The 14,237-nt window shown below is 40.0% G+C and overlaps 1 protein-coding gene across 1 annotated transcript; it reads left to right on the forward strand.

The window, feature by feature from the left end:
* Nucleotides 1–579: 579 nt before the first annotated feature.
* Nucleotides 580–6,461, forward strand: AGR2 (anterior gradient 2, protein disulphide isomerase family member). Its single transcript, XM_024209067.1, has 7 exons — nt 580–712; nt 1,065–1,128; nt 1,355–1,407; nt 1,942–2,015; nt 2,469–2,532; nt 5,253–5,336; nt 6,241–6,461. Exons 1-7 carry the CDS (start codon nt 580–582, stop codon nt 6,288–6,290), a joined length of 522 nt encoding a protein of 173 aa, XP_024064835.1. The 3' UTR covers nt 6,291–6,461.
* The last annotated feature ends 7,776 nt before the right edge of the window (nt 6,462–14,237 follow it).

Consider the following 14,237-nt stretch of genomic DNA (forward strand, 5'->3'; position numbering starts at 1 on the left):
GTCTCTCTCATTTATAAAACATTCATTACCACAGTAATTAGGTAAGTGAAGTGATATCTTTTATTGGATCAACTTCTGTTATAAATGTTTTATAATATCTAAGACACTTCTTCATATTTGCAAGTGCCTTTAGACCATTAAATAATGGTACTATAGAAGTTATCTAATTGTTGAATCTCATTTGTCTTATTAAGTGAATTCAATGTATGTAAAGCCACCATCAAGAAAAACAGAAAGAACTAGCATCAGAGAGAGTATCTAGGATGACTGCATTGAGATGGGACGGGCATATTTTAAAGTGGCCGCAAGTAACTTTGAAAGATTTTGGGAGATGATAGATTGATTTATTAATAATTTGTTTGCTAAAGAAACTTTACTACTTATTCATTACATCCTTGAACATGCAAACTAGCAAGAGTGGTTAATTCTAGCAGTGACTCAGCCCAGCTTCATATTTGTTACTTAGCCATTTATACACTGAAGTCTCATGTACTGTATGATCCTGCTGAGCAATTTCCTGGTTGGCATTCTGAGAAACTGCCAGAATTCTAAGGGTTTGTTGTCTTTTCAGCACTAGCCATGGAGAAGAGTTGTATATCTGTGTTCCTGCTGCTTGTTGCTGTCTCTTATGCTCTGGCTAAGAACGATGGCAAAAGGGATACAAAAGAAGTAAAAGAGACCAAACCAAAACTGCCTCAAACTCTCTCCAGAGGTAAAAACTTGGTTCATTCTCCCAATCCTAGCTCCATGAAAGTCTCTCACCCCTCAATCTGCTACCGTTAAATCCTATTACATTTTTAAATAGCTGTCTGGCCTGCAGTCCCTCTCCTTTCACCTGCCTATATATTCACAAATATTTTTTTCTCTGGCCTCTAAATATACCCCCCCGCCCAGTACTTTTTCCCCCAGAAGAGATTTTATCTTCATTCAATTACAATACCCTTTTTGGCAGCATATTCTCTCAAAGTACTTCTTAGTATCCTTTACTTCATATTTCAAGCCTAGATATAATCTTCTCATCGCTAACAACTTTTTAAAGGTAATTGTATGTCATTTTTCTTTAGGGTGGGGTGATAATCTTATCTGGACTCAGACCTATGAAGAAGCGTTGTTCAGAGCCAAGACCGGGTAAAACAACATTTTTTTCTATCCTGGCCACAGGTTTCAGTGGCGCCATCTAGTGTTATCTGATTTACCCGATGCCTTTGGCATTAGGGAAAGAACTCTGACAACCGTTAGAAATCTGTGCTTTCGTTAATTGTCCTTTACAGTCTGAGATGATCTCCCTCATCAGCAGTGGCTTTAAGGTTGTCAATAAGGAAAGTCTAAAATGAGGTGTCTTCTTCCATTTCAGCAACAAGCCCCTGATGATTATCCACCATTTAGAGGACTGCCCACACAGTCAAGGTAACATAGCTTTGAACATAAAGTCATCTTATTTTCTACCTTATGAACTCAAATACTGCTAAAATACAACCGTGCTCTCTAATTCAGTGGCATACTCCACTCACTTCAGTAGAGTTCTCTGTGGGCATTAAGGTCCATCTGAAGGATCAGGACCTGACACACAAACTAGACTTGTCTGAGTTGGACTGAAAGGCAGAACTAAAATAATGTGGTGGGTCTGGATAAAATTCAAATCCAAATCTCCCAGAAATTTGAAGGGGTTTGAATTTGGAGGAGGGAGGGGAACAGACTTATGCCATTTCTATTTGTTACTTCAGCTCTGTTCTAGATATCGCGCACCCACAGGCTTAAAACTCTCCATTTTAATTCTTTCAGTTGGACATGCTAAAATCTCCTAACTTTGGAGAGTCCACAAATCATATCAGAATCTTTTCCTATATCATTTCTTGGCAAATGTGTGTGATTTCCCCTCTTTCCCCAAGTTTGTATTTTATTTATTATTTGTAACAATTGTTTGACATTTATTAATTGTAGCACTGAAGAAAGTATTTGCTGAACACAAAGAAATACAGAAATTGGCTGAAAAGTTTGTTCTTCTGAATCTTGTTGTAAGTTCTCCAGTTACATTTTATCAAAACTTAAAATTTTAACTAGCTCTACTCATGACAGTGGTTGGAAGCAGTAAACATATATCATTAATTATGGCTTCTTTGACTAAGGCAAATATTGTGCATCAGTTTAACCAGATATGACTAGAACTGTCTGGTGCTACAACAGGGCTAGATTTAACAATAAATACAGTATATTCTATAGCTATTACAAGAAGATATAAACTACAGTATAAGATTTATTTAAAATAAATAAAAACATTGTTAAATATGACATCTGCAGTTTTACCATGTTCTTTGGTTAGTGTATTTCTCAAACTTTAAAGCTTCAAAGTACACGTTAAGTTTGATAGCCAAGAAATTATCAAGTAGAAAGAAAATGTTCTGTTTGTGTTTTTTATACAACATGATCTGCAGCAATCTTGACTTAGAACCTTATCACTTTTGTTCCAGTATGAAACAACTGACAAACATCTTTCACCTGATGGCCAGTATGTCCCTAGAGTTCTGTTTATAGGTGAGTACTGTTGGTTTTAATGACACAGCCTCCAAGGATGATATCCATTTTGAAGCTATAGAGGCTGGGTCTCCCAGCATGATACAAACAAGGAACGCTCTGCATTGTTAACAGGGGTTAATACCAAGAGAAGAATAGAATCTTTCATTTTGTTTTGCTGGAATGAATGTGACAAAACAAAACTGGAATTAGGCAGCAGTGTGTGAGTCTTATTTGGGCGGGGGGAAGGCTTATGTAGTAATAAATATATTTTAATAATAATCTCCCTCCCTAACCTCAAAAGGGCCTTTGCCGGTTCTGGGATGGGCTTGCACGTGGATCATGTTGAGACAGTTTATTTCTTTCTGTTGACCAAAGTAAGGGGGCTAAAGGACCATGTGTCTCTTCATAACTATTAATATTTGTAACAATGCACATCAGGGTAATTCAAGTATCATGTAATGAAGTGGGATGTAAATTGGGCAACTGCACTATTCAGAACTGAATTTCCCTGATCGTGTTTCAGAAACACTGGGGTTTTATTCACGTCATTTAGAAAACATGAAGTATCAGCTATTGGAACAACATACTCCATCTTCCTATATGTACATATGCAGCAAGTAAAGGTATAGACTTTTTAAGAACATAAGAACGGCCATACTGGGTCAGATCAATGGTCCATTTAGCCCAGTATCCTGTCATCCAACAGTGGCTGGTGCCAGATGCTTCAAAGGGAATGAACAGAACAGGGTAATTTAGCAAATTATCCATCCTCTGTCATCCTGTCCCAGCTTCTAGCAGTCAGAGGTTCAGAGACATCCAGAGCATGGGGATGCATCCCTGACCATCTTGGCTAATAGCCATGAACTTCTCTAATTCTTGTTTGAACCCCGTTATACTTTTGACCTTCACAACACCCCCTGGCAAAAAGTTCCACAGGTTAACTATGTATTGTGTGAAGAAGTACTTCCTTATGTATGTTTTAATTGCTGCTGCCTATTAATTTAATTGGGTGCCCCTGGTTCTTGTGTTATGTGAAGGAGTAAATAACACTTCCTTATTCACTTTCTCCACACCATTCATGATTTTATAGACCTCTATCATATCCCTCCTTAGTCATCTCTTTTCTAAGGTGAAGAGTCCATCTTTGTAATCTCTTCTCAGATGGAAGTTTTTTTTCCATACCCCTAATCATTTTTGTTGCCCTTCTCTGTACTTTTTTTTTTCCAATTCTAATACATATACTTTTGCAATGGGGGACCAAAACTGTACACAGTATTCGAGGTGTGAGCGTACCATGGATTTATACAGAGGATATTCTCTGTCCTTCCAATCTACCCCTTTCCTAATAGTGCCTACATTGTTAACTCTTTTGATTTGCCACTGCACATTAAGCAGATGTTTCCACAGAACTATCCATGATGACACCAAGATCTTTCTTGAGTGGTAACACTAATTTAGACCCCCATCAATTTCTATATATAGTTGTTTGTTTTCCAATGAGCATTACTTTGCACTTATTGAATTTCTTGTGCCATTTTGTTGCCCAGTCACCCAATTTTTATGAGATCCCTTTGTAATTCTTAATAGCAAGCTCTGGACGCCATCTTAAGAAATTTTGTATCATCGGCAAACTTTGCCACCTCACTATTTAACCCTTTTTCCAGGTCACTTATGAATACATTGAACATTACAGGTCCCAGGACAGATCCTTGAGGGACCCCACTATTTACCTCTTTCCACTGTGAAAACTGATAATTTATTCCTATATTTTATCCAGTTACTGATCCATGAGAGGACCTTCCCTCTTATCCCATGGATGCCTACTTTACTTAAGAGCCTTTGGTGAAGGACCTTGTTAAAGGCTTTCTGAAAGTCCAAGTACACTATATCCACTGGATCACCCTTGTCCACATGTTTGAACCTCCCCTCAAAGAATTCTAATAGATTGGTGGGGCATGATTTCCCTTTACAAAAGTCATAGAAGATTAGAGTTGGAAGAGACCTCAGGAGGTCATCTAGTCCAACCCCCTGCTCAAAGCAGGACCAACACCAACTAAATCATCCCCAACATACTGATACTTCTGTTCTTTACTATAGTTTCAATCAATTTGCCTGGTACAAGCCAGTAAGTTTAACTTTAGTAATTGAATGGATCACCTCTGGAACTGTGTTCGTTTTGTTTTTTGAATTGACACTGCATTAGCTATGTGCCAATCAACTGGTGCAGAGGCTGATTTAAATGATTGCAAAACTACTACCTGTGGTATGTAATCTTTGTCATATTTGAGTTCCTTCAGAATTCTTGGGTGAATACCATCTGGTCCTAATGACATTACTGTTCAACTTATCAATTTGTTCCAAAAGCTCCTCTATAGAGACCTCAAGCTGGGTCAGTTCCTCAGCTCTGTCACCTAAAAAGAATGGCTCTAGTGTAAAAATCTCCCTCAGATCCTCTGTAGTGAAGTCCAATGCAAAGTATTCATTTAGCTTCTCTGCAATGGCCTTATCGTCTTTGAGTGCTCTGTTAGCACCTCAATAGTGCAGTGGCTCCACTGATTTGGCAGACTTCCTACTTCTGATGTACTCAAAAAAGAAAACAAAATTTGCTGTTTAGTTTTTGTCTTTTCTTGTTGCTCTTCAAATTCTTTTTTGACCTGCTTAGCTATACTTTGTATATATTAATATTGTAGACTATTTAAAATTAATTTCTTCCACTGCTTTTCCTTTCCTCTTTCCAGATCCCTCCCTGACAGTTAGAGCAGATATTACTGGAAGATACTCAAACCGTCTCTATGCATATGAGCCTTCAGATATTTCATTGTGTAAGTATATTTTCCAACAGAAGCTTGCACATACATTTAGAACAGATGAATGTCTTCTCAAAGAGCAGTGAAAAATGCTGGACCTGTTTTACTTAATATTGGTTGAAACATGATTTAATAGCCAGACCTAATTACATTCTTCATGACCTCTTGCTTATTTAGAGTCCAACTCTGACACCCTCACACTCAGCTGTGCCTTACTGTATGAGTAATTGCAAGGGAAATCTATAGGATCGTTTACAGTATAAAGGTGCCAGAATCAGGCTCATAAAAACTACAGCTCATTTTTTGATAGTTCATATATAAAATGGGTTAAGACAGCAGCTTTAACAAGAAATTAAATATAAAGGGACATTAAAATTATTTTCACATAATTGATCCTGAAAGACCAGCAGTATGGTTCTAGTGCATTAAAATTCCACCTGTTTGGAAGGAAGATAATGCATTTTTGTAAGAAGTTGCATAATTCATTGGCACTCACTTTGCATGATAGGTGGAACACTGGTGCTCTAAGAGCCTTTGGGGGGCCACAGGATAAGAATCCTATTAAAGTTAATGGGAGTTATTAGTATCTTGCAGCAGAAGAGGAACCCAGCATTTTAATGGAAATACACTGTGTGTGAGAGTGAGAGATCCCCTCACAGGTCAAGAGCAATTAAATTGTGTGGAATGACTGGACTCCCCCCACTCCTCTTTGGAAATCATATTAGTAGGGTAGCTTCTGCAGAAACTGTAATTTAAAACATGGTCAGGACTGTTTACAAGTCTTGGAAGAGACTGTAAAATGTATGATGGATGAAGAGTTAGTACAATAAGGGAGCTTGTGACAGCACTTTCTCTAAAGTAATTTGTCACTAGCCGTATAACTGCAGAAATGTAACAGTTCTTAATGTTTCATTTCTAGTGTATTCAAATATGCAGAAAGCTCTGAAACTGCTGAAGACTGAATTATAAGGCAGCGGAAAAGCCCATATGCAGCCAAGATGTCTGATCTTCCCGCTCTGCTCTACTCGCTGGCATCAGTGAAAACTTTTGATTGATTTTAGAAATGCATAGCACTGGTTTATATGCATAACTAACTGTATGGTTTTTTGTTAACACTTTTGTACTGGATGGGATTTTAAGTACTGGTTGCTTTTTAAACAAAGCATACAGAACACTGTATGCTTCAACTGTAAACCATGATTTTTTAAGAAATAAATACATTATGTTGTCTTATTTTATGTGGCCTTACTCAATGTATTCAAATAGTCATCCAAACAAAACAAAAGAGAGGCTACTTTGTTATAAAAGGCTGCAAAAGAGGTTATAACTTCCCCACTGTAACATCCATATGCTAAAACAGATTATGACTTGAAAGCCAGGGAGGCTTCTTCATCTCTACAGTTTTAACAGCCATATAAGATTCTTATTCCTCAGGCTCCTGTTGAGTGTATTTCCTAGTTTAAACATTAATTTTCTTTAAAAGTTGGTGGTTGTTGTCAAGTGTATTGCAAGGATAGGGAAGAACAGCAGCAGCTCACAATACTGATTTGACCACCTCTCACAAATTCTAAGGAAGCTATTGTAAAATGTCTAAGATAGTAAGAGAAACACTTGCTTGATATTATTTGCAATAGCTTCATAGTAAATTTAATTAATACTAACCCAGAAGTTATTTCCAGATCTATTACTTAAAATGAAAAAATAGTATAAAATTATACTTGTTAATGCTGAACATGAAAATTATTTATCTGTCTTCAGAAATTTTATATTAACTCTTTTGGTATGTTTAGTAAGAGGAACACCAGTCTGACACCTGGGGCCTCTGTCAGTACAACTATGAATTCTAATTTTCATAGATTCTAGGACTGGAAGGGACCTCAAGAGGTCATCGAGTCCAGTCCCCTGCCCTCATGGCAGGACCAAATACTGTCTAGACCATCCCTGATAGACATTTATCTAACCTACTCTTAAATATCTCCAGAGAGGGAGATTCCACAACCTCCCTAGGCAGTTTATTCCAGTGTTTAACCACCCTGACCAGGGCCGGTTCTAGGTTTTTTGCTGCCCCAAGCAAAAAAATTTTTGGCTGCTTCCCCCCCCCAGCCCGGGGCGCTCTCTCTCCCTCCCACCTCCCAACTGCACCCTCCTGCAGCCCCAGCCCTGGGTCACTGGTAACTCACTCCCAGGGCGGGTCATTCAGCAGGAATTTTGGATGTGCACAGAACACAGACAGGATTGGTTCCCATATGGTTACAGAACTGCAGTAAAGTGGAACAATTTTCAGCTTGTGTGATTGAAGGATATCTGGATGCATATTATAAGACTGTCCTACATAAATGAGGAAAAGTTGAGGTGCCTTTATTATTCTTTTGTTCCATTCTTTGTTTCTGTGGGGAATTTGCCAATGCAATATCACTGTCTTCCTTTTAAACAAATAAAACTAAAACTAAAAAAAAACCAAACCAACAATGGCTGTTGAAAATAGCAATTCCAGTCCTAATAACCACTGGGAAGCATTTCTTGCTCAATTTATTCTACTTTTTCTACAGCAAGTTACAGTGGATCAGTATATTTGATTTGGGAGAAATGAAGTAACAGCTGCCCAAATCGAGCTTGAGCACTCCTGAATTTTGAGGATGTTCAAATCTGGAAGGCAGGTGCTAGATTCCCTTTCTGAATATTAGCTAAATCTGGAAAAGAAAAATCAATTTCTGCTTCCATGGCTCAGAAGCGTAAATCCTCCTACGTGCCTGGTACTGTATCTAAAGCTGCCCAGGTCCTAGTAGAGCCTCCCCTCCCTTACTTTTCATTTTAAATTCGAGTGGGATCCACGTACCTCCCTTGCTAGGCTTCAGATAGAGAGGTGCACTGTCCATTTAGTCCACCCAATTCTTTATTTGGGGGAGAGCCCAGGGCTGGGGCGGCAGGAGGTGCAGGTGGGGCCAGAGCTGGGGCAGCAGGGGGTGCGGGTGTGTGTGCGGGGGAGAAGAGCCCAGGACTGGGGTGGCAGGAGATGTGGGTGGGGGGAGAGCCCAGGGCTGGGGCAGAAGGGGGGTGCAGGTGGGGGCCAGAGCTGGGGCAGCAGGAGGTGTGGGCAGGGGAGAGTCCAGGGCTGGGGCAACACCAGGGTGCGGGGGGAGCCCAGCACTGGGGTGGGGGGCAGCAAAAAACCTAGAGCTGGCTCTGTCCCTACCATTCACAACAAGCTGCAGCATGAGGTTTCAGTTCCACACTCCTTCCCCCTCCCTTTCCTGTTAATTGGGGTCAAGGGAATGCTGGGAAATGTAGTTCTTTCCCTGCTCCAGGGCCAGCTCTATAGGCAGGGAGCTAATCAAGGAACTACAGCTCCCAGGGCCCCCTGTTGGTTCTCAGCTCCCATGTTGGATTCTTGCGCCCCTGCAAATTTGCCACCCCAAGCAACTGCTTGCTTTGCTGGTGCCTAGAGCCGACCCTGACCCTGACAGTTAGGAACTTTTTCCTAATGTCCAACCTAAACCTCCCTTGCTGCAGTTTAAGCGCATTGCTTCTTGTTCTATCCTTAGAGGCTAAGGTGAACACATTTTCTCCCTCCTCCTTATGACACCCTTTTAGGTACCTGAAAACTGCTATCGTGTCCCCTCTCAGTCTTCTCTTTTCCAAACTAAACAAACCCAATTCTTTCAGCCTTCCTTCATAGGTCATGTTCTCAAGACCTTTAATCATTCTTGTTGCTCTTCTCTGGACTCTCTCCAATTTCTCCACATCTTTCTTGAAATGCAGTGCCCAGAACTGGACACAATACTCCAGTTGAGGCCTAACCAGCACAGAGTAGAGCGGAAGAATGACTTCTCGTGTCTTGCTCACAACACACCTGTTAATACATCCCAGAATCATGTTTGCTTTTTTTGCAACAGCATCACACTGTTGACTCATATTTAGCTTGTGGTCAACTATAACCCCTAGATCCCTTTCTGCTGTACTCCTTCCTAGACAGTCTCTTCCCGTTCTGTATGTGTGAACCTGATTTGTTATGAAAATTCTTGTTTCATGGAACCCCTGTATGTATCCATCATTGCTGACAAGAATTCAAGTGTATATCTCCCAGACTAGGTACAAGGGGGGGACATGTTAACGTTAACGACTGCTCTTTGACCAAACAATAAGTATGCTGAGGGTATTGTTGGAGCTGGGAGATGCCATCTCCTTCAGCTTTCCTGTAAGGGGCTGGCAGGTGGGGAATGGAAAATTACCAGCAGGAGAACAAAAGAAGCAGGTGCTGTTGGAGGAGCATATACAGCTCAAGGGATTCACCGGGACAGAAAACTTTGGGTAGGAGAGAGGAAGGGCACTGACCAGCCAAAGTCCAAGAAGGCTCCATGTTTCAGAAGATAAGTCATGCACTGTAGCAAACTGACCCTGAATAGCCCCAGAGGTCTCTGATTCTAGCCCAAAAAATGTACTGGAATATTGAGGAAACCAAGGCAGGGAAAAGTATGCATTTCTCATGCAATTAAGTAAAGCGCAATGGTGGTTTCAAATACTATGCAAAGTCTGTGTTGCTACACCTCTCATGCCTTTGAAGATGTTAAGTTGAGGACCCACCACACACAGAGTTCTGGGAGAATGTGTGGTTAAGCTACAGGGGAGGAAGACTGAGGGGTCAGTACTGGACAAAGGGACTAGATACTTGGACTGCAAGGTCTCAGGAGGTAGTTCTAGATAGGTATCTGCACTGGAGCGAGAGCCAAGAACTACCAAGATGGGCAGTGTGTGGACTCAGTCAGAATATAGAAAGCATAAAGCACATGGAATCCAATTGTTAAATTTCCTCACAGCAGTCTGGTGATTGGCCTGTGGGGGCATGCCCCTGGAGCTGTGACACCCCCTACACAAGCCCCTGAAAGCAAAATATTCAGTGACAGTACCCTAGTCCCACACGTCTGACATGGGCAGTAGCACAGTATCTACCATATTACTCTTGACTCTACAAGAGAAAACCTTAACTCCCACCTCAGCAACACAAAGCAATTGTGCACCAGTGAGCTGTATGATACATTTTCATAGAGGAAGTGTGAGTGATGACTTTGTACACATTGGAGGTGTCTGGAATTTTAGTTAAAGGGGAAGCAGAGATGAGTAACTGATATGAGCAGGTGGAGCCATGTTAAGATGATTCTAGAGCTGGCCAGTTTTTGTTTAGGGGAACACAAACTCCCACACCCCCTTAAAGCAACCATAACAGGTGACATTGTAAACAAGAAGCCAGCAGCATTATCTCCTGCATCTGTAAACAAACTTATTTGTCTTAGCAATTGGCTGAACAAGATGTAGGACTGAGTGGACTTGTAGCCTAGGCTCTAAAGTTCTACACTGTTTTATTTTTGAATGCAGTTTTTTTGGTAAATTCTACATTTGTAAGTTCAACTTTCATGATAAAGAGATTGCACTACAGTATTTGAATTAGGTGAATTGAAATACTATTTCTCTTGGTTTTTACAGTGCAACTATTTCTCTTGTTTTTTACAGTGCAACTATTTGTAATCAAAAATAAACAAAGTGAGCACTGTACACTTTGTATTCTGTGTAACTGAAATCAATATATTTGAAAATGTAGAAAACATCCAAAAATATTTAAGTAAATGGTATTCTATTGTTTAACAGCACAATCATAATATTTTTAATAGCCCTAGTTTTCAGACTTTCCTCCACACCCACCAGAGATAGAAACTTTTTTTATATAATGAAGAGATTCTCTTGTAATTACAGGAGCTTCAATAAAAAAAACCCCCACAAAAAATAAACCACCACCAAATATTGCAAGTCTTGTGATAAAGTCTCGTGATTTGACAAATTGCTAGTCTCTCAGGAAACCTTCATTACATGGTTTCAGTCACCACCGTTATGGAAGAATACAACCAAGAGCAAGCAACATTACTTAAAGCACTACCATGAAGAAAGAATTGTAAAAAACAATCACAAATGGGAGCAACCACAGAATTTTATTATAACCTTCACATTCCCAGCATTCCTCTTATTTATTACTAGTTATGTTCTCTCTAAAATATGGAGTCTGGCTACATAAGGAAATTAACCTGTTGCTGAAAAACAGCCATCAGCTGACTCCCCTCTGAAATGGAATTAAAATGGTTGTGCTACTGCTGTAGCTAAGCCAAAAACAGTTTAGTACCAGCTGAAAGAGGGCTTTGCTGCCAACCATTTTCCTAATGTAAACTGACCCTTAGATTGTAAGCACTTCTTGACAGTATCTTATTAACTTATAATGCTGCTTTTGCATAATAGGACTCCCAAAGCCACTTGTTTCCACCTTCTGTCAGGGTGCCAATGCCTGAGTGAGAAACAACTGTTTCCACCTTGTTACTGGAGTGCTTTATAAAAAGAGAGGTTTGCCTTTAAGTATGCACATGCATCCCCCCCCCCCCCCCCCCCCCCCCACACACACACCTGACCTAATAGATAAAATGTCAGACAGCACTCAAGTATATGTAGCCACAGTGCTGGGTTCTGTAGAATGAATAAAAAAAAAAAAATAAAAAAAAACCACCACTTGTATAGTGCAAATAACTTCTTCTCTGCAGCTCTGTGCATGAAGTTCTTAATGCTTCTCCCTTCTGTCCCATCTCAAATCTCCCCCTAGATATCCTTATGCAATCTCAGTTTAGAAAAAAAACTGAGCATACAGATGCCTATATAGAATAGAATATCAGGGTTGGAAGGGACCTCAGGAGGTCATCTAGTCCAACCCCCTGCTCAAAGCAGGACCAATTCCCAACTAAATCATCCCAGCCAGGGCTTTGTCAAGCCGGGCCTTAAAAACCTCCAAGGAAGGAGACTCCACCACCTCCCTAGGTAACGCATTCCAGTGCTTCACCACCCTCCTAGTGAAATAGTGTTTCCTAATATCCAACCTAGACCTCCCCCACTGCAACTTGAGACCATTGCTCCTTGTTCTGTCATCTGCCACCATTGAGAACAGCCGAGTTCCATCCTCTTTGGAACCCCCCTTCAGGTAGTTGTAGGCTGCTATCAAATCCCCCCTCATTCTTCTCTTCTGGAGACTAAACAATCCCAGTTCCCTCAGCCTCTCCTCATAAGTCATGCACTCCAGACCCCTAATCATTTTTGTTGCCCTCCGCTGGACTCTTTCCAATTTTTCCACATCCTTCTTGTAGTGTGGGGCCCAAAACTGGACACAGTACTCCAGATGAGGCCTCACCAATGTCGAATAAAGGGGAACGATCACGTCCCTCGATCTGCTGGCAATGCCCCTACTTATACAGCCCAAAATGCCGTTAGCCTTCTTGGCAACAAGAGCACACTGTTGACTCATATCCAGCTTCTCATCCACTGTGACCCCTAGGTCCTTTTCTGCAGAACTGCTACCTAGCCATTCGGTCCCTAGTCTGTAGATGTGCATGGGATTCTTCCGTCCTAAGTGCAGGACTCTGCACTTGTCCTTGTTGAACCTCATCAGGTTTCTTTTGGCCCAATCCTCTAATTTGTCTAGGTCCCTCTGTATCCGATCCCTACCCTCTAGTGTATCTACCACGCCTCCTAGTTTAGTGTCATCGGCAAACTTGCTGAGAGTGCAGTCCACTCCATCCTCCAGATCATTAATAAAGATATTAAACAAAACCGGCCCCAGGACCGACCCTTGGGGCACTCCGTATGGGTCTCATCACCTCTGTACCTGAGCACCTGCTTACTATACTAAGTTCAGTTATCTCCTATTCAGTGAAGGCCCTTCAAAATCCCACCCCAACCTACATTATAGCTGTTTCCTCATACTCTCCAACCTGTGCTGCCTGTGCTCTTCTGTAGCTGCTCTCCTAAATATTGTTTTGGGGCATCTTCCCAGTTTTTCATGTTGAGTGTCATACAAGGAGAAGAGGAGGAATTTCAGCCAAGAGGGGCAGCTCTATTGAAATCCTTCATTGAAGACATGACAACATTTAATCATAATTCAGAGAAGAGTGCATGCTAAAAAACACATCATGCACCTCAAAGATTAGGTCTTCTGATCAGTTGTCTATAATGTGTAGTCTATTTTAGCATATGAACAACTTGGTCAAGGACAGTGATTTCTCCTGAAGTTTTAGAGAGCATTCATGTACAAGCACTATTTTATTATTATTATTTTTAAGCTACCAAAAATGCCACAATGATATTTTTACAATTACATTTCAAATCAAGTATTTTAAATAGATACTGACATTCATTGTCAAACCTGACCCACCTTCATCCTTCAGTATCACACTTTTATGAGTTATTACAACAATGAATTTAAACTACCTGTAAAAATAGTTTTATAAGAAATCTTTGGACATCAAATCAAAATTTGTTACACTAACAAAATGGATCAATACCAGTTCTGATATTGTCTTAGTTCCAGGTTCATTCACCTATCAAGAAAGTTTTTCTTTTTTAAAAGTACTTTTAAAATTAGTATCAATAGGTTAATTTTCATAGTTTTCTTCATTCATTATTATTCTCAATTGCTTAGATACAAAGATGAAAAAAATGTTTTTATTCTCTTTATATGCAATTCTAAAGATGTCAAAACTAAAGCCTACAGAAGTCAGTTAACATATGTTTATATCCATGATCTAAAATGGTATCTTCAATTTATCTAAAGAAAAGAAACAAAATAAAGGGTTGATAAGTTTTAATATTTCAGATGTTCTCTATATTATTTTTTAACCCAAACACAGCAGAATGGGAATTGATTCAACAGAAAAACAAATTTACTGTATTTCACCCTACCGGCATTCAACATACAGATGCATCATTTTAATGAAAAAGTATGTGTTTTTTTGTAAAACAACAACAAAAACCACACAAGAAAGTGGTCAGAATATATGTCGGTTGTATTTTTTGTTGTTGTTTGGTTGGGGTTTAAAAAAATAAATAAATAAAAAA

The sequence above is a fragment of the Terrapene carolina genome, unplaced genomic scaffold (genome assembly GCF_002925995.2).
Source record: "Terrapene carolina triunguis isolate 2854851 unplaced genomic scaffold, T_m_triunguis-2.0 Scaffold84, whole genome shotgun sequence".
Taxonomy (NCBI): Eukaryota; Metazoa; Chordata; order Testudines; family Emydidae; genus Terrapene; species Terrapene triunguis.

What these genes read in the sequence shown, in the direction of transcription:
- AGR2 (XM_024209067.1), top strand. Translation starts at nt 580, where the DNA reads ATGGAGAAGAGTTGTATATCTGTGTTCCTGCTGCTTGTTGCTGTCTCT. An exon ending in TTGTTCAGAGCCAAGACCGG is followed by an intron (nt 1,129 to 1,354) that starts GTAAAACAACAT and finishes CTTCCATTTCAG; the next exon opens with CAACAAGCCCCTGATGATTA. An exon ending in TTGTTCTTCTGAATCTTGTT is followed by an intron (nt 2,016 to 2,468) that starts GTAAGTTCTCCA and finishes CTTTTGTTCCAG; the next exon opens with TATGAAACAACTGACAAACA.